At 34.7% G+C, this 20,642-nt stretch overlaps 1 protein-coding gene across 1 annotated transcript in view; it reads left to right on the top strand.

The window, feature by feature from the left end:
* Positions 1-1,358: 1,358 nt before the first annotated feature.
* Positions 1,359-20,642, top strand: part of LOC104866935 (probable ubiquitin carboxyl-terminal hydrolase FAF-X) — a 39,732-nt gene continuing 20,448 nt past the window's right edge. The window contains exons 1-5 of the mRNA XM_010631173.3: positions 1,359-1,531; positions 5,704-5,846; positions 7,565-7,644; positions 11,460-11,572; positions 12,869-13,087. Of these exons, the coding sequence (XP_010629475.1) occupies positions 1,430-1,531; positions 5,704-5,846; positions 7,565-7,644; positions 11,460-11,572; positions 12,869-13,087 (657 nt within the window). The 5' untranslated portion in view covers positions 1,359-1,429. The remainder of the gene's footprint in view (positions 1,532-5,703; positions 5,847-7,564; positions 7,645-11,459; positions 11,573-12,868; positions 13,088-20,642) is intronic.

Genomic DNA, 20,642 nt, shown 5'->3' with positions numbered 1-20,642 from the left:
GCGGTGAGTTTCTCCTTGGTAGTGATTTTACTTGGTGAGGGTGGATTTAAGAGGGATGGGGACAAAACAGTGATTACTGAATAGAAATATAGTAGAAGCAATGCTGAAGGACAGATGGTCACACAAGCTTTGGGAACTGGAGAAGAGGACAGGAGAGAAAGGAGAAAGCAAAAGAACGTCTAAGCAAACCAGAAATAAGTAGCAACAGTATTCATTCACATGAAAATATCAAAATCAGGAAAGACTGTAGAAGAAAAAGAAACAGGACAGGCAAAACAAAAAGTCAAAACCCACCCTCCCCCCTCCAAAAAAAGGGGAAAAAACCCAAATTATGAAGAGGGAAAAAATTCCTCTGTTGCCTAAAGTTCTGGGATAGTGCCCAAATCAGAGCCAAGTCTACAGTAAGCTTAGTGCTGAGGGCAGAGGCTGGTCTTGGCCTCCACTGTGGGGGCTGTGACTAGTGTTTAGGTAGCATCTTTTTGGATGACCCAGCTAAGTTTCCATACCCTGTTTGTCTCTTCATTGTTCTTTCGATTGCTACGGTACGACAGACAACCCAGGGCTGTTCTCAATCCCATGTCTCTCCTGAACCTTGCACAGCCTTCTCTGTACCATACCACTAGTTCGTCTCACCCACTGCCCTTGTCACAACACTGCAGCCCAAGGCTGCTTGGCTGTTGGCCACAAGTCTGAGGGAATGCTGACTTCACAGCCCAAGAGTGCTTATGCAAATAGTCGAAAGAGGGAGTGTACTGCCTTCCTGGGCCAATGTTACTTGTGCCACTAGTCACAGGGCAAATCTTTTATCTGATCTGATGAACTATGTTAGTTGCCTTGGTGATTGTAAAAAAAAAAAGTGATTTCTAGGTTTCAAATACTTTAGGCTGGAGTGTGAGATATCAGTGTTCTTTTAAAACTACTTCAGAAACTCAGATTAGATTGAAAGCACTTAAGTGAATATGGAAGAAAAGGGATTTGGTGGCTTTCTACCAATACTCATGATATGAAATAACAAAAAAACTACATAGCCTCTAGTTTCATTAATTCCTAAGATAAATGATGATTCTGCAGAGAATTACCAGTAGGACTTGTTTTCCTGGTATATAACTATTTGTGCAGCAATGTGAAGTTAACAAGGTAAAAGTATTAATTTATTATGTCTGTCTCATGTATACTTCTGTTATTAACTAAAGAATGGTGATGCTTCTGTACAAGTTAAAATTGCAATAATTGTTTACCCTTTTTAATATCTGATGTATTTATGCCCTCATCCATTTACTTTTAGGTTATAAAATGGTCTCTATAGGAACTTGTTCATGACTTGGAGATTTTTAGGACTTTCATGTGTTGGTAGTTCATCTCCCATAAGTGGACTATAATTTCTTCTTTTAGGACAGCCACCTATAGATTAGTAAAGATCTGTTCTTCGATGAGCATGACAACCACAGCTCATGGCTCTCCACTACGAGGGAGTGACAGCCATGGCCAGACTCCTGATGGACAGTCTCAGCCTCCCTTCCAAGTGAACCAGGTACAGTTAAGTTTATGTTCTTTTAGGTACTGTCCAGTGTAATACAATGGAGTATATGTTCTGAATAACTTTTAGTCGTTAGAAACTATTGTTACTTTAAGGTATTCTTGAGAATTTCACAGTGGTTTTAAATAATAGGAAAACCTCAATTACTACATGTTTTGAAATACTGGTCTTGGTTTTTGTTTTGTTTTATTCTAAATGTAAATCTGAAGGCCAGGGGTTAAGTTAGTCATTATAAGTTTCATGAAAAGCATTGGCCCAAATACCTGTTTGCTAAATATCGTCTTTGTACATACATAACTATATGACTGCTAAGTATGAAATCCAGTCCTGCTTTCCTATTTGTAATATAATGATAGATGAAATATTTTAAAGAATTAACATAGGTTTTAGTATCAGAGTTTTGCATTGACCTAATTGACACAAGTTATTTTTCTCTTTCCCTCAGTAGAAATTTAAGAAAGTTTTCTAGTTCTTTTCCCCAAATGGAAACTTAGGTTATTTGATTTCTAGTATTTTTAAATATTAAAATATATGTATTAAATGCTACATATGCATTATAACGTGTAGTCGTATGTTTCACATTGTTTAGAAATTTACTCCACAGTTGTCCAGTATGTATTTATAATCTGTTGATACACTTCAAATAATGTAAGGAATAGTACATATACCTTATAAACAAAATAGCATTATAACCAAAATAGATGATCTGATCACAAGGACAGTTACTAGATGATTAACTAGCCAGGAACATTCAAAGTGATAACTACACTGAAAGGCTCTTTGCATTCAGGCAAGAAGTTGGGTGATGTTTAAATCATGTTACTGAGTAAAATTTTTAAATTTAAATTTAAAATTGAAGAATTTTGTGTTTCTTCTTTCCTTTATCATTTTTAGACCACAATTGGCTTGGGTAACTGAAACTGTCAAAATAGAAATTTAGATAAGTTGCTGTTGTTGGAGTGGTTTCATTTGTTTCACTCTCTTCTTTCTGCTTTTCTTATTACACATGCTATACTGTTTGCATTTCTGGAAGTCCAAACAACAAGCACAACAGGATCATCCTTCATTCTGTTTGTCTTATGTCTTGAGTTTAATTTTGATACTTAGTTGGAATTTTCATGTCTTTGTTTACATTTCCCATCTGTTCTCTTACCCAGTGGAATTCTTAGCAAATTAATGATAATTTTATTTGAAATATCTAACATTCCTGCTATTGACAGCTTTTTCCTTAAAACTGTTCTTTGAGCTAGGGATTTAGCGGGGTCATGCTGTCTGTGCCTGCATTGGCAAGCGCAAGGTCCTGATTTTGATCCCTGGTTAAAAAAACAAACAAACAAACAATTTTTTTGCATATTGGTATGCCTTGAAATTTATAGCTAAAACAAGTGTACAAAGGGAGTTTGGTAAAAAGGCCTCCAGGAATGAAGAGATGCCATCTTAACCCCCAGCATACTAGGTTTGACTCTATCTCTTACTTTTTTATTTACTTTTTCTCTGAGTTCTTGTATTTAAATTGTATTTCTGTCTTGTGTAGCTTGTTTTGTGTTTTTATCTTACTGTTTTTGATGGAATATTTAATCCTTGTTCTTTCATAATAAATACTAATACAGTAAGGTTTTTTTCATCCTTGTACTATTTTAGATTGAGTAGTGTATTCGTTTATTTTCTTCCTTTTATATATATTAGATACTTTATCATTTCTGTAGTGAGATCTGAATGATTACTTTTTTCAAGTATTTAAATTATATATTTGGGCCAGGTATTTAGCTGAGTGGCACTGTACCTGCCTGGCAAGCACAAGGTCCTAATTTGTTTCCTGGTACCAAAGGAAAAAAAAAATTACATATATTTTCACTAAATTGATCACTCATGGGTCATGTTTGTTTTCAAGGCTTTTTTCCTTTTGATCTACCGTAATCCTACTTTCCCATCTAGGACATAATATTAAGTGTAGAAAATTGTGTGTACATTTCGGAGGTTAGATGGCGTCTAAAAAAAAAATTACATATTTATTCACTAAATTGATCACTCATGGGTCATGTTTGTTTTCAAGGCTTTTTTCCTTTTGATCTACCGTAATCCTACTTTCCCATCTAGGACATAATATTAAGTGTAGAAAATTGTGTGTACATTTCGGAGGTTGCAGATGGCGTCTCTTAGAGAATTGTTCTCTGTTTTGAACAGTGGTGTTGGATACTTTAGTTCATTCACAAGATTGTTGAATCAGAGCTAGATAAAAACAGATTTTTATTTTGTTCCTTTTACTTTTATACTCATTATATTCTCTAGTATATTCTGTGTTTCTTTTCCTCCTGTTGATTCTAAACGTTGGTTGTGATTAGCATGCTGAAAAACTTGGTTCTTTTTAGAAACTTCGGTTTAGATTTTGTCATTGCTGGCTGCAGTACCTAAATATTCATTCACACTGTATCTTAACAAAATCAAACTTTTTGCTTCAAGTTTTATGTATAATTTGTTAGAATTTTGTTCAGTACCCAGATTGCATTTTCTGTAACCTTTCACTTGGCTTGCAGTGGACTTTGATCTAGTTGTAAGTCTGCTGATCATTGGGTCTATTCTACAAAAATTGAATCACTTAATTTTGTTTCTGGAGTATTCCACTTCTCTTAATCTTAAGTTTATTACTATTTTGTTTTTTATTAAGTTAATTGGTACATTTTAGGTATATAATAACACTTACATTCAAGGTTGGGAACTTGTACCTTTACATACTGTATCTTGGTTCTTAATTTTTCCCCATTTCCCTGACCTCAGTTCAACCCATCCACCCCTTCCTATTAAGCAGGTTGTATAATTGTGAGTATTATATTTGGAATGAGCTCAGAGATGTGCCTGTTTTGGAGTTTGTTTATTTGGGTTTTTTTTGTTTTTTAAGTTTTTTTGTTTGCTTTTTAAATTTGGTTGAATGCAATAAAAGTCACTCTTATGTATATATCCTGACTTTGTGTGTGTGTGTGTGTGTGTGTGTATGGACTACTTTGACGAATGGAAAGGCTTGTAACTTCTGTTGCAAAGAACATGTAGAACACATTTGTTCAGCTTTTATTAATTTTCAATGCATGTTAACCACTGATACGATTTTCACAAAGTTTACTTGTCCTTTCATATAAATAGAATCATATTTGATTCTATAATCATATAAATAGAATCTGATTGTATACAGATACAATGTATTTTAAATTTTTTCATGATGTTATTGCAAGTAATAGTTTTTATTGCTGAGTAGTGTTTTTTGTATAAATGTACCGAGTTTGCTTATCCATTTGCCCTTTGAAGCACATTTGGGTGATTGAAGAGCTCAAGGTACCAAACAGTTTATTGAAAACTAAGTAGATAACTAGGGTGCAGAAACTATTACAATTTGGAAACCTTTCTGGTTTAAAAAAAAAATGAGGCCAAGACTGTTGCACAAGAAATCATAGAAAATATTTGAGAAAAAAATAAATGTAAAGCTTGTTCTATACAATCTCTTCCAGGTACATTTTCCCCACCCACCACTGTGTTTGGCAATCCAAATTAATTTTCTTTGTGGATTTCTTCTCTGAACTACACTGAGAACAAATTATTGGCAGTAAGAACATGTAATTATGAATTTTTTTGTAAAAATTCCCAGATTTAGATTTAGATTTGGATTATAAAAGTGAAAATATTAAAACAACTATACATAATGGACAACTAGTAAAATCAGTGATAAATGAAGCTATAAAGATACTGTGAAATTATTAAACTTCTATATACCTGTGGTAAAGAGTATATTAATGCCTGCTTGCTAGAATGAAATTTTCTAATATATGCCACTTGTTTTAAGTGTGTAAGTGTGCGCTTATGTATGGTAGAGAGTAAAGCCAGAGCTTGTATCCTGAACCCCTAGAAGTGGTTTATCCTGTTTTAATGATTTTATTCTTATATTCCTATTCTTAAAATGTTACTTGAAGCTTATCTCAAAGATTTTTGTTTTAATTTTAGCTTTAACTCATATAGTAAAATATAGCCACTCTTCATCTTCTTAATAATGTGGGGAAAATTAAATACTTAGATATAAATATTGAACAGTTTTAAAATACATATTTTCACATAAACTGCCATGGCGTATGAATTGTATAATTATAGGAAATTAAGTCTGCAATATTTCATTTTTAATTAAGACCTCATCACCTGATTCTTCTAATGAGAATTCCCCAGAAACTCCTCCAGAGCAAGGTCAGGGTGATGCTCCAAAACAGAATGAAGATGAGGAACCTGCTTTTCCCCATATTGACCTTGCAAATTTGGATTATATGATCAACAGGTTTGTTTACTTTGATATTTATGTAATGAACTGAAAGGATGAGTCAGCACCAGTATTCTAGTTGGTATAAGAAAAGAGTAGACACCACTGAGCCAAAAATCTTAACTTTCTTTTTAATAGACTTAACATATTAATAATAGCCAAGAATTTTATTACTGATTGTCCTTAGTGCAGATATTTCATTGAGTGGGGAAAATTGAAAGGTTTTGACAATATGAAAATATTCCAAATTGATGATTTATAGCCCATTTGTATATTTCTTTTTCTGTTTGTTTTGTTTGCTTGTTTTTGGTTTTGGTTTTAGTTTTGGTTTTTTGACACAGGGTCTCACTATGTGGTTGAGACTGACCTGTAATTCACAGCAGTCCTCCGGCCTTAGCCTTAAGGAGGGCTGGGATTACAGGTGTGCGCCACTATACCTGGCCCTTTTGTGTACCTCTGGCCTAGACTGTTCAGGGGCTTGTGAGGTCCATATCTCTTTTTTATGTTCTCCATAGCACATGTCCTAAGGACTTTTCTAATTTGTAGAATGTCTTATTTTTCTTTATATCAAGATAACTTTTACTAAAGGTTATATTTTTGCTTTTACTCTTTCCTAGAGTTAATTTTTAGTAGTTTTTATTTTTCATGAGGACTAGTAAATACTTAGTGGTAGGTGGTTTTGTGTAAACCAGAGGAATAAAAAACGTATCAGTTTACCTCAAAGATTACTTGCTTTTTAGGGGGAGACAGTTTCACTGTGCAGTTCAGGGTAGCCTTGAACTTTGTAGTTCAGACTGGCCCCAAATTCACAGTAATCCTACCTCAGCCTCCTGAGTGCTGGAGTTACACGTGTGCACCAGCACATCTAGTTCCTTCAGACATAATTTGTAATCAGGTAGTTTTCTATTAAAACAGGTACTTGGTGATTTTGCTGTCTCATTATACACTAACAAAGGTACACAGGGAAGAAAGGGTTTTTTAATTTACTGATTTTTTAAAAATACATATTTGTAATACTTCAAGGTCACATCTGTCATAGGGAATCTGTACCTGTTCATAATATAAATTCTTATTTCCCACTCCTTTTCCCATTTACAAAAGCTTTGTGTCCATTTTTTTCTGGAAAGAAAGGTTTGAAAGGTTTCTGTGGAGAGTAGTAAGTAAGTTTAAATGCCTGAGGTTTTTATGAAACTGGAGAAAGAAATAGTTGTACATTGTGGCTTTTGCATCAGGTTTTAATGTAGATACTTAACAGTGTCTTAGTATCTTTTAGACTTGCTTTTGGACCTAGGGTCTTTCGTAAATCTTCAGGAAAAATTGATAAAAATGTCTTATTGAGTTGAAGTGAGGTAGAAATTGGGTGTTAGTAACTTTGCTTTGGTCTTTATGAAAAAGAATAAAACTAAATGTGAACCTTAGAGCATTTTCCATTTAACAAGAGATACATAAAAGTGACAAGGGAATATTTTAGTTTTAGTTCTCTGAAATCAGTTTAGTGCATTATCTTTCATTGCTTTTATTCATTTAATGTGCCTTGAAAATCCTCTATGAAAATTAAATATATGTCTCAATTCCATAGAAAAAATAATTTGTCAGCTTCTTTTTTAATAAAAAAGGGTGAATATGATAGATAGGTTTTTTTTACTCTTTTGTAATGAAAGTACTTGAAGTAATCTTAATAGTACTTGATTAGTGTTCAATGAATAAGCATCTTTTTATTTTATAATAATTTGTAGGTCTCAGTGGATGGTTCCTGTTTTGCCGAAAGGGGAATTAGAAGTACTTTTAGAAGCTTCTATTGATCTTAGTAAAAAAGGTGAGTTTTAGATGTTAAGTTTTTCATAACATTGCTATTATATGTTCTTAGATATCTGCTTTTCTCTATTACAAAGTTATTCTCAATTCATAGTGTATCACTAATTTTTCTCATAGGGCTTATTTTATATTTATATATATATTTATATATTTATACACACACACGCGCGTGCGCACACACACAGTACAGTTACATTAATGATTGGGTTCCCGTACCTTTACATGACAGATCTTGGTTCTCACTTTTTCCCCATACTTGTGTCCTCCCTTCATCCTAAAAAATAAATCTTACTGTGCAGAATAAATACCTTTTGGGTGTTTTGTTTGTTTTTGGTTTTTGGTTCTGGCAATCGAACTTAGAACCTTGCACTTCAAGGCAAGCAGTGGTACATCTGGGCTAAATTCTTATTTGTTTGGCTTTTGGTTTTTGGTTTTGTTTGGGTTTGGTTTGGTTTGGTTTATGTTTTTGGTAATGGAGATCAAACTCAGGACCTTGCACTTACGAAGCAGGTAGTGGCACCACTGAGCTAAATCCCAGCCCTGAAATTTTTTAAAGTACCAAGTTTTGAGTGAAAGCATATGGATTTTGCTTCTTTAAATTAGATTAAATTAAAAAGAAAGCTAAATTTGATGAAAAATGGCAAATTGGTAAATTGCCAACATAATTAATTTGGTCTTTAAAATTGCAACTTTAAATTTTAAACTGTTTGAATCACTAAAAGACTTTGATTGAAAGGAGTTTATCTCTCAGTAACTCAAAGTTCGTTATACTCCATTTATTCACACTATTTGGTTGTGGTTTTGGACAATTTACTGTTTCTGCAATTAAAGCATATTTTCATGCATTTTTTTCTTTTCTTTTTAAAATGAATTTTATCCCATTCCCTCACTCCAACTACCTCCCTTCCCTGTGTACAAAAGCTTATTTACATTTTTCTTCTGCTTTCACTTTTTTCTTATCCCTTCCTTCCTTTCTTCCATCTTCCCTGTTCCTTGTCCCATTTGAACACGGTTCCCATTTCCCAGTACCCATTATGGTCTCAGTCCTTATTCCACAGTTTTTTAAATGGGAGAAACAATGTGATACTTAAACAAGTGTGTCCAATTTATTTGACTAAAGAGCATGGTCTCAAAGTCTGTCCATTTAGCTATAAATGTCTGAGGTTCATCCTTTATGGCACAATAGTACTCCACTGTGTTTTTTAAAAAATCTTCTTTATTCACTCACTAATTGAAGGGCTTCTGGGCTATTTCTTAAGATTAGATATTAAAAATTCTGCTGCTATAAACATGGTTGTGCATAAATAACTGGTATGATCATTTAAATTCTTTTGGAAAGATCCCAAGAAGAGATTATGGCTGAGTCAAATGGAACCTCTAGTTTTAGTGTTTTGAGGAAACTCCACATTGATTTCCACAGGGGTTGCACCAGTCTACACTCCCACCACCATAGAGAAGGCTTCCTTTTTCCTCCCAACCCCACCAGCATTTGCTTTTATTTTGTTTTGCTTTTCTATTTTAGTGCCAGGGATCGAACTTGCATTTGCAAGGCAGGTAGTGGAACTACTGAGCTAAATCCCCACCCCAGCATTTGTTAGTGATTGATTGAATTCTTGAAAGCAGCCGTTCTTCATGGAGTGAGATGGAATCTCAGTGTTGTTTTATTTTTCCATCTCTCGAGTGACCAGTGATGTAGAATATTTTTTCATATATATATTTACTGCTTCAAATTTTATCTGAAAAATGTCTTCTTGTTTCAGATATTCATTTTTGCAATGGGTCTTTAAATATGAGAGTTTGGATTTTAGCTTTTGAGTTCTTTGCATAGTCTAGATTATAGTTCTTTCTCTGAATAGCTGATAAAAATTTTTCCCACACAGCTTTGTCTCTTCACTTAGTTGGTGCTTTCTTTTGCTTTACAAAAGCTTTTCAGTGAAGTCCCATATGTTGATTCTTTGTAGTATTTTGATTGTGAAGTCTTTGCCTTGGGGAAGAGTTTTTTTTTTCTTAATCATGGCTAATTGGAGTCATTTTTAGGTTAGCCTCATTTATCTGTATGTCAATTTCTTTTTCCCTCTTTGGGAAGTTCTCTGCCTTCTGTGAACAGGTTCTTTATGATATTTGTGCTATCTCTTGCTTTTTTCATTGACTCCAATTTTAGGTAGTTATGTGGGAAATTATTTCTGCTTTGACTTTCTTCTGGAGTCTGGTTCATCTGCTTTGTTACTTTTGCTATTACCACTTTAAGGAGACTGGGTGGGTGGCTTTCAGATTTTTCCAGTTCATTGCCCTCAGGGTTTGCATTTGGTGAGCTGGACGTGTGGTGGTTGCATCTTGTTTAAGTGTGTTCTCGTTTTCTATTTGATTCCTGTGTTGATACTTGTAAGTTGCTTATGGCAAGTAGCCTTATTGCCAGTAGTCAGAATCCTTAGGAAATGACTACTTCTCAGAACCATTTTCCAGGTGTAGTTAGATTTTGGATTTTGAATCTATCTCTTCAATTTATTGGGGATGAGAAGTTTCTGCTGTTTCTTTGGCACTAGCCTGTAGAGTTTTTTTTTAAAGATGCGTAGGCAGTCTCAGTCTGGTATATCAGGAAGTCACCTTGGGTAACATAGTACAGTCCACTACAACAATAGCATTAAATCCAGCCTAGGAAAAGACAGACTGTAGTCCTTAACGTGACTTTTACCATTAGGGAAAAGATTTAAAGGGGGTAAAGGGTAAACAAAAGAGAAAGAGGTCAGATGCAAAGCTGAAGGAGAACTTAGGAAACTGGTAAAGAAGACAGGTGGGAAAGAAAAAAGGAAAAAATAAAAACAGGAACAGACCAACAACAAAAAACTAGAAACTGTTCAAACAATCAAAAAACTAAACAAAACAATAACTGCAAAGGAGGAAAAACTGAAGGAAAAAAGATAAAAAGCCTAAAAAGTCCTGTTCAAGGTGTGTCTCAAGCTGTCACTGTCAGTGTGGGCAAACAGGCTGCAGAGCCAAATCGATTAATCCCAGCAAGCTAGCTGCAGCATCATATTGGGGTAGTAGATAATCCCAACCAGCCTGCCCCTTTAGTTCCTCTGAAGGTCAGGCCACTTTCTGGCTATGCGGGTAGAACTGGATTCTTTGAGCCTATAACTGTCTGTGTGTCTCTTGCCAGCTTAAACTCTGCTTCCTAACCTCCTTCTACCTTGAACTCAGCACTTGCATCAAGGCACCAGAAGCCTCTAAGTAGAATCTACCCATAGCTATTCTAAAATCAAAGCTTAGTAGACCCCTCTCTAAGATGACGGACGACCAGCCAACCACCCTCTCCTGGATGAGGTCTGAATTTGGATAACTCACCAACCACTACAGTCTGGCTTGTCCATTGCTCTTTTCCACTGGTGCATTTCCCCATGGAGGGCTCTGGAGTTACCAGTAGTCACTGTGCATCTGCAGTTCTGGTCTGCCCTTCCTCTTTTGGAGGGTCAGGAATCTGGGAAATAGCACTGCTTGGTACCTCCCTCCTCTTTGTTAAGGTCTCTTTTCACTCTCCCTGTGGACTTCAACTCTCACCTCAGATCCTTCTTGGGTCCCAGGGACCCACTTCCCTCTTCCTCCTCCTTTCTCTGCTCCTCACCGTTCTACCATCTTCCCAGAAGTCCTCTCCAGTACTTTATACTTTATTTCAAAATCCACCATTTTTGTCAGATGGTACTCATAATAATAATTTTTAGCAGTGTATGTTTAATAATATAATTGGATAATTTATATTTAGTATACTCTAAATGTTTTCTTCACACTAGACTGATTCTATTTTTTTTACTCTTTCCTTAGGTCTTGATGTTAAAAGTGAAGCATGCCAGCGTTTTTTTAGAGATGGCCTAACAGTATCTTTCACTAAAATCCTTTTGGATGAGGGAGTGAACAGATGGAAGTTTGAGATTCATGTGAGTCTTGATTTTTAGCATTCAAATTTAATTGATGATTCCTGTATATTGTCTACTGATATATTACTGAATTGAAAACAGCATGGTTTATTAAACTGAACTTCAGATTTTTGAGTTATGAAACCCTCGTTTAATTTGTTACATGGAGTTTTATGTGCCTTATAACCCCACATACACACAGCACAAAACATTTCATCAAAAAATATGGTATTGTTAATTATAAGAGTCAACGTGTGTTAGATCCATTTGGAAAGAAAAACCTTTTAAAGTAGGAACTTCAGTAGTAGACTATTGGTTTAACTAGGATACCAAAGTATGTAATTTTAGTGCAAGTGTAACTTACAATACACAAATGTCAAGGAATCTTGATGCCTTACAGAAGGAAAAAAGATACTCTTCCTAGGCATTTAAGCCATAAATCAATTATCATACATTTGTTCTATAAATTCAAACTACAGTTTTGATACCAAAATGACTGGCAAAAGGAAAACAGGTGCTCACACATATGTTGCCTTTTATCTAGGACAAAAATAAAGCAAAGTGCTGCCAAGTTTAAGACAGCTCTGTGTTGGAGAAATACTATAGTAGAATATATTTTTTCCTGTTACTGTAACTGTACCAGATCTTTAGTCTGAATAAAACTTAATCAAAAAGTAAAAAAATATGAAGTATTTAGAGTTAGTGACACTTTCATGCATTCTGGAGAACTGAGACCCTGTCTCAATAAGTGGCAGGGAGTGTAAGGGAAAATACAGAATTTTTGAAGAGTCACTTCGTCATTTTCCAAAATGACCATGGACACTATAAATACCAGGAACTTCTGAATTGACATGTAACATTTTTGGTGTAGAAATAAAGAATGTTGAAAATGATAATGTGATTTGTGTGTGTGTGTGTGATTTTTTTAATTAAGGCCTAAAATGCAAATTTCTTTGGTCATGAATAATTGACATAACTTTAAATATTTAGCTTTTATAATTTTTTCCTCAAAATCAATTATAAATAGAAAAAGTGGTATTGTATGTATCCTGTGAGCATAAAGTAGTTACAGGCAGTGTATGGTTCCTGTTTCATTTGTAATCTTTTAAAATTAACTTTGGAATTAGGTGAAAAATTATGAAATGAAGTAAATATTAAATCTCTTCCCGTATTTATCTGATGACAGTATTTTGAGTTATACAGAGTCAGACAATCAGAATGTGAGTGAAGAAAAAAGATGAAAGGAATATTTTTGTGTCTGAAATTGCAGTTTTCTTATTCTAAAGGATATCTTCTTTCCCTCCTCCCACTTAACAGAGGCATGTTATTAATAATACTCATCGCCTAGTGGAGCTTTGTGTGGCCAAATTGTCCCAGGACTGGTTTCCACTTCTCGAACTGCTTGCCATGGCCTTAAATCCTCAGTGCAGATTTCATATCTACAATAGTACACGTCCATGTGAATTGATTTCCTCAAGTATTCAGTTACCAGAAGATGAACTCTTTGCCTGTTCTCCAGATCCTCAATCACCAAAGGTGTGTTGATTTGTTATTTTTTTATATTAAGTATTAAAAAACTGTGAGGCTGGTTTGTTTTGCATTGCTCAAAGATCAGTAGTGATACACACCAATCAAAATAAAAGAGTGAACCAGTCAAAACATAGTCCTGTTTTATATAGGTTTCTAATTCAAGGTGAATTTTTTTGTACATATTATTGACTAATTGACATTGAACTCATGGTAATAACTAAGTCGTATGGGAAAAAAAGCTTCTTACATACTGATACAGTTCATCAATATGCTTATTGCAACCTGACCCTGTATCTCAGGAACAGTGATTCAGTATTTGCTAACTGACTCTGGAGAACATAATTACTTCATGTGTAACACTGTGCCTCAGTATGTGTATGTTTAGAAATAGCAGAAAACATTCTCAGATCTAAAATTTTGTGTTCTTTTTATAAGGTAGGCATTCTTTAAAATGCACTTGGTTTCTTAGTAGGTTAACTTAGCATTCACCAATATCTGAATTTTGAACAGGGAAGTTACTTCATTCTACTTTATACTTCACAAAATTACAATTTACTGCAGTCATGGTACAATAAAAACTATACAGTTGCAACAAATACCTCAGAAGAACTAAGAAAAACAACCAGGACTTCTGACCCAGCAGGCAAGGACACACATAAGACTTCTAGCTTTGTATATGTATTAATGTCACTTTAATGACTTTTTCGCATCTCACAGACAATCTGATTACGTTACGTTTGATTGCCAACAGGAGTTTTAGCTTGTAATCATTTAGGCACACACACGTACACATATGTATACATGCACACACATTTCAAAAAGGAAAACAAAATGGTACAGAGTACCTTCAAAATGATATAAAATTTCTGTAAACAGAATTTTTTTTCTTTCCAACGTTGATATGTCTTTTTTATTTTTCTGTGGCTGTGACTTCCAGTTATTGTATTGGATAAAAGTGGTGAAAGCAGACGTTTGGCTTATTTCTAATCTTAGGAAAAAAGCTTTTAGTATTTTACCATTGAATACGATATTGTCTGTGTGCTTTTTTAAAATTGTAATTAGTATACACAGCTAGTTTCCTTCTGTTAAGAAAGGGTTGAATTTTCTCAGTTTCTTTCTTGTATCAAGTAAGATTATTTGGGGTTTTTCTTTCTGTTAATGTGATGATTTACACTGAATGTTGTATACTGAAGTCAGTTTCATTCAGGAAAATATCCGTTAATCATGTATGCTGCCCCGGCCAGCAGGGCTGGTAATTAGCAAAGCTCGAGAAGGGGAAATACCTGGAAATGGGACAAAAGAGGCGCAGAAAGAAGGAGACCAAGCAGAGACTTGTCAAGGTCTAGTTTATTTTAGGCACAGTCAGCATATATAAAGACAAAAGCCGGGGGGGGGGCAATTCTTTGGGGGAATTCCAGAGTGCGCAATTGCTGCAACAGGATGTCTTGAGATAAGGATACCGGTGGCTTCAGAGCGGATCCATATATCACAAGCTGTCACAAGATGTTGCTAGGCGACAGATCATGCCACCTCTCTGCTCAAGGCCGTTGTCATGGGTAACGGCATGTTCGTGCCAGTGAGGTGATTCAGAGGTTAACATGGAGGCGGTTATGTTAGGCTGAAAAACAACTCTGAGAGTATATATATATTTGGTTCCCTACAGTATGCAACCTTTTTTCATAGCTTTGAATTTTGTTACTGAGATATTAATGGGTTTTATATCAGCGTGTATAAGGCAGATTATTCTGTTCATTTCTTGCAATGTCTTTTCTAGAGTCTGGTCACTGGACATTCGATTTCAACTTTTTGTTTTTGTTTTTTAGTTTTATTTTATCCCATTCCCCCACCCCACTCTGTGTTTAACAGCCTTATTTTCATTTTTTCCTTCTATTTTCACGTTTTTCCTTGTCTTTTCCTTCTTTTCTCCCACCTCTCTTGTTCTCTTCCCATTTGACTATTTTCTTCCCATTTCCCAATACCCATTATACATTTTAGTCTTTATTTCCACTATCAATTTCCAGAGAAACAATGCAGTATTTAAACTTGTGTGTTTGATTTATTTCACTTAAGCGTATGGTCTCAAGGAATGTCTGACACTCATCCGTTTTATGGCAGAGTAGTTAGTAATCCATTGTATTAACAAACTACATCTTCCTTTCCATTCATCCGCTGATGGGCATTTGGGTTGTTTTGAAGATTCAGCTATTACAAACTGTGCTACTGTAAATGTGGGTATGCATATATTCCTGTGGTATGATGCTTCTAATTTTTTTGGAAAGATACCAGGGAGAATAGCTGGGTCAAATGGAACCTCTAGTTTAAGTTTTTTGAGGAATCTACACACTGGTTCCCACAGTGGTAGTACTGTCTGCACTCCCACCATCAGTGGGTTTCTATCTCCCCACAGCCCCCGCTAGCATTTGTTATTGGTTGATTTCATAATAGCCATTCTTTCTGAGTTGAGGTGGAAAATCAATGTTGTTTTCATCTACATCTCTCAAATGACCAGTGATGCTGAACATTTTTTCATGATTATTTGTTGTTTTACTTCTTTGTCCGAAAAATGTCTATTTATTTCAGGTGCTCATTTTTTTATTGTGCCTTTAAATTCGGGGGGGGGTCCTGTTTTTTTTTTTAAGTTCTTTATGTATTTTGGGGTTTTTTTTTTTTTTTTTTTTTTAGTCCTTTATATATTCTAAATAGTAGTCCTTTATCTGATGAGTAGCTGGTTAAAAAAAAATTTTTTTTCCCCCATGCTGTGGGTTGTTGTTTCTTTGCTCTGTTGGTAGTTTCTTTGGCTTCTTAATAAGATATGGTCCCAGATACTGATGCTTTGTAATATTTCCTTTGCAGTCTGGGTTTTTATCATGAAGTCTTTGCCTACTAGTATGTCCTTGAGCGTTTCCCAGTTATATTTTCCAGGAGATTTAGTGTTTCCATTTTAGTGTTTAGATCTTTGATTCATTTAAGTTTTAGGCTACATATGGTGAACAATAAGGGTCTAGTTTTTTGGTATTTTTTTTTGTTTGTTTGGTTTTGGTTTTTAATTTAATTTATTGGTACATTCTAGGTAGACAGTACAGTTACATTCATTACTGGGATCTTTTACCTTTACATGCCAGGTCTTGGTTCTCATTTTTTCCTCTTGTCCCCACCTTCCCTTCACCCTCCCTTCCCCTCCCCACCTTCAAACACTTTAATTCATTTTTACATTTTCTCATATTGTTTTCCTTTTCCCTTATTCCCCCTTCCCTATCCTTCTCACTGTCCCTACACCTTTGGTCCTTTTCTTCCTATTTGCTAATTGTCCCATTAGGAACTTGAGTACTATTTTAGCTTTTCACACCAGAGATACTATTTGGTATTTGCATATGTGTGCCTTATTTATTTCACTTAGAAGTATCCTCAAAATGTGCCCATTAACTATGAGTGAATCTACTTTCTCATTCTTTATGGCTGACTACTATTTTATTTTATAGAAAAACCACATCTTCTTTATCCAGTTTCAAATTGATGGGCAGATGGGCTCTTTCCAAGTTTTAGCTATTACAAACTGTGCCGCTATAAACATGGGTGCGCATGATTCTTTAATAAGGGTCTAGTTTTAATCTTCGGCTTATGAAAATCTAGTTTTTCTAACCATTTATTAATCAAGCTTCTTTTCTTCAAGTGAAGGTGTTTGGCTTCTCTGTCAGACATTAAGTAGCTGAGTGTTTTTAGACTTGCTTCTGGATCTTCTAGTCTATTACATCAATTCTAAGGTCTGTTTTTTCCAGTACCACACTGTTTTCATGACAGTAGCTTTGTAATATAGGTTAAAGTCCCAGATTATTGCCTAGAATTGCCTTTCCTATTCTGTTTCCTCTGTCTCTGAATGAATTGTAGGATTTTTTTTTTTTCTAATTCTGCGAGATGTTCTGTTGGAGTTTTTATCAGAATTGCATTAAATCTGTTTAACAATCTTGGATGTATGGCCATTTTCATTATATTGATTCTTCCTATCCAAATATATCTTACCATTTTCTGATATCGTTTTCAATATCCTTTTGCACAGTACTGTAATTGTCCATGTAATAGTGATCTTTTATTTCCTTTATTACATTGATCCCTAGATATTTCATTTTATTAGATGCTATTGGGAAAGGGATTATTTCTCTCATTTCTCACTAAGTCTGTCATATGTGTACAGAAGGCTACTGAATTTTGTATGTTGACTTTGTATTCAGTTATACCACTGAATTTGGCTTTCAAATCTAGAAGTCTTTGGTGGAGTTTTTGGGATCATCTAAGTAGAGTCTCATATAATCTGCACACGAGGCTAATTTAACTTGTTCATTTCTTATTTATGTTCCTGTTATTTCTTTCTCATCTAATTGTGCTGGCGAATATTTCCAGAAGTATATTAAACAAGAGTGGTGACAGTGGACATCCTGATTTTAGGATGAAAACTTTCATTTTTTATGTCCATTAGTACTATCAGATTGAGATATAGACCCATCTGTAACACTTTTCTGTAGTTTTACTTATTATGAATGGGAGTTGGACCTTGTCAAACACTTTTTCTGCATCTGTTGAGAGAATCATAGTGTTTGTCTGTGGCTCTCTTAATGCAGAATATTACATTTATTGATTTGCATATGTTGAACCATCCCTGCATCCCTGGAATGAATCCAATTTAATTTGGTCATGGTGTGTAACCTTCTCTATGATTTGTTGCATTCTGTTTGCCAGTACCTTATTGAGGATTTTTACATCTGTGTTCATTAAAGAGACTGGCCCATACATAATTCTCCTTTTTGGTTGGATCTTTCTCTCTGTTTTTGATCAAGGTAATGCTTACTTCCAGGAATAAATTTGGGAGTATTCAGTTTCATTAAAGAGTTTGAGGAGTAGCTGCATTAGACCTCTAAATTTCTTGTAGGATTCATCAGTGAATCCATCAGGGCCAGAGCTTATCTTTATTGGTAGTTTTTAAATTACATATTCCATTTCATTAGCCGATGATGCTTTATTTAGAATTTCTATATCTTCTTGATTCAGTTTTGATAATTTATATGCATTTAGGAAACTGTATTTCTTCTATATTTTCTATCTTGTTAGAATACAGCATCTCAAAATAGATATTGGTGATATTCTGGATTTCTGCAGGGTCTGTTGGGATTTCGCCCTTATTCTTATTTGCATGGATTGAGTCTTGTCTTTTCCTTTTTTTTGACAAGGTTGGCTAAGGGTTTGTCAGTTTTATTTAATATTTCAAAGAAATAACTCTTCTTTTCATTGATCTTTGAATTGTTTCATCATCCATTGCATTAAAGTCTGCTCTTATATTTTTGGTGATTTGTTTTTTGGACTGGGGATCAAACTCAGGACCTTGAGCTTGCTGTTGCTGGCAAGGCAGGCATAGTGCCACTGAACTACATTCCCAGCCTTCTGATCTGATTTTTATGGTTTCCTCCCTCATAAGAGCTTTGAGCTTGGCCTTGTTCTTTTTTTTCTAGAAGCCTAAGGTTCATTTGAGCCCACTGTTTCCATGACAAATCACCACCATATATTTCCCTGTAGAACTGCTTTCATTACATCCAATAATATCACTTAATTTTAGAAACTGTCTGCTTGATTCTTTGGTTTCTTCTATGGCCCATTGGTTGTTGAGGAGGGTGTTAATTGCTTTCCATGTTTATGAAGTTGTGGTTTCTTTTGCGATTGATTTCCAGTTTCGTTGAGCTATGGCCTGATAATATGCAGAAGATGGTTTCAGTTCCTTTGCACTTATTGAACCATGTTCTGAGAGCTAGTATATTGTCTATTTCAGTGAATGTCCCATGTGCAGCTGAGAAAAATGTATATTCTGATGTGATGAGGTAGAACACTCTGCAGACCTCTAAGTCCACTTGTTTTAACAAGTTTGGTTCAGTTCTGATAAGTTGATTTGTTGATTTTTTTTTGTCTGCTTGATCTGTTCATGTGTGACAGTGGGGTATTGAGGTCTCCCATTACAAATGTATTGGTGCTGGGCCAGGGATTTAGCTCAGTGGCACTGTGGCTGCCTTGCAAGTGCAAGGTCCTCATTTTGATCCCTGGTACCAAAAAAAAAAAAAAGTTCACAAATGTATTCGTGCTTATATGATTTTTCACGTCCATTAATATTTTTATGTACTTGGGTGTGCTGTTTAGCATATGCACACACAGACACACACAGACACACACGAATGACTATTATCTCGTCCTCTTTAATTGTTACCTTTACCAGGATTTAGTGGCCTTTCTCTCTCTCAAACAGTCTGATGTTGAAATTCACTTTTCTGCAGGCAGAACAGCTTCCCTGCTTTTTCCTGGGTTTCTGTTACATGAAATGTTATTTCATAGACGGTTCTTGGATATTCCAGTTTTTGAATGGTCATTGTTTTGGAAGAGAATTAGAAGGATTGACACTATTTTTGTTGTTTTTTAGTTTTGTTTTTTACTGTATAGGGGCTTTCTTCAGTGAAAAGCTTTAGTGGGGGTTAATTATTGATTCATCTTTCTAGTGCATCTTTTCACTTCGGTCATGACTCAGTATATATTGTATTTTTCTAGAAGTTTGTTCTTTTCATCTGGTTATGCAATTTGTTGCTTATTTGTCTTTTTTGCTTTTGTGAACCTACCTAAAACTTGCTAATTTTTTTCAAAACCAAATTTTAATTGCTTGACTGTTTTCTATTCTCTGTTTTTTTTTTTTTTTTTTTTTTTTTTTTTTTTTTTTTTTTTTTTTCCTGCTAGTTTTGGTATTTATTTCTTTACTGGTAAATGTCCCTCTTTGTGAGACATGGGTGTTTTTCCTATATTGCCTGAACTTTTACGTGTTTTCAGTTTATTTACTTAAAGTACCCTAATTTCCCTTGTGAGTTCTTCTTTAATGTATCACTGTTTATCCATGTGTTAAGGCACAGTTTTTTTTACAGTATTTTGAGTATATTTTTTTATAGTTTTATACAGTATTGTCTTTTTTTAAAATTTGATCGTCTGAGTATTCCACCTATTATAAGTAGAGTTTTGAAGACTGGCTAGTATTACAGAACCATTTCTGTCTTTGTCAATATTTGATTAATACATTTAGCAGCTCTAAATGTAAAAATTTGCTGCATGTATAGACCTTTTCTTCTATAACATACTATCAGAGAATAGGCGCTTCACAAATAAAAAGTTTATATTGGCTTACGATTTGGAAACTTGGAAGAAAAAATAGGGTGGCCCCATGTGGCAAGAGCTGCATGATGCTTCAGCTAAAATATTGTTTGCTAAGTTTTAAAGAATTTGCCCCCTTTAGCATTTTAAATGTATCATTCAGCATTCCTACTGAAAAATTATAGGCACATTATAATGAACCTAGGTGTCTGGTTTTATATGCTTCCTGGGCTTCATGGACTTTTCTGTATTTGTAAAGCTATGTCTCTTCACAAATTTAAGAAGAGTCATGGCATTACTTACTCATGCAAGTTCTTTGCCTTTCTCTCATTTTACCTCCTTCTGTCTTTATACACATATTCCCCTTAAAGAGTTGTTTTGTGGTTTTGGGTTTTTT

This window comes from Fukomys damarensis, unplaced genomic scaffold (genome assembly GCF_012274545.1).
Source record: "Fukomys damarensis isolate Sample0158 unplaced genomic scaffold, DMR_v1.0_HiC HiC_scaffold_84, whole genome shotgun sequence".
In the NCBI taxonomy this organism is placed as follows: domain Eukaryota; kingdom Metazoa; phylum Chordata; class Mammalia; order Rodentia; family Bathyergidae; genus Fukomys; species Fukomys damarensis.
The sequence above is the reverse complement of the archived record's forward strand: the minus strand, read 5'-3'. Positions and strand labels throughout refer to the sequence as shown.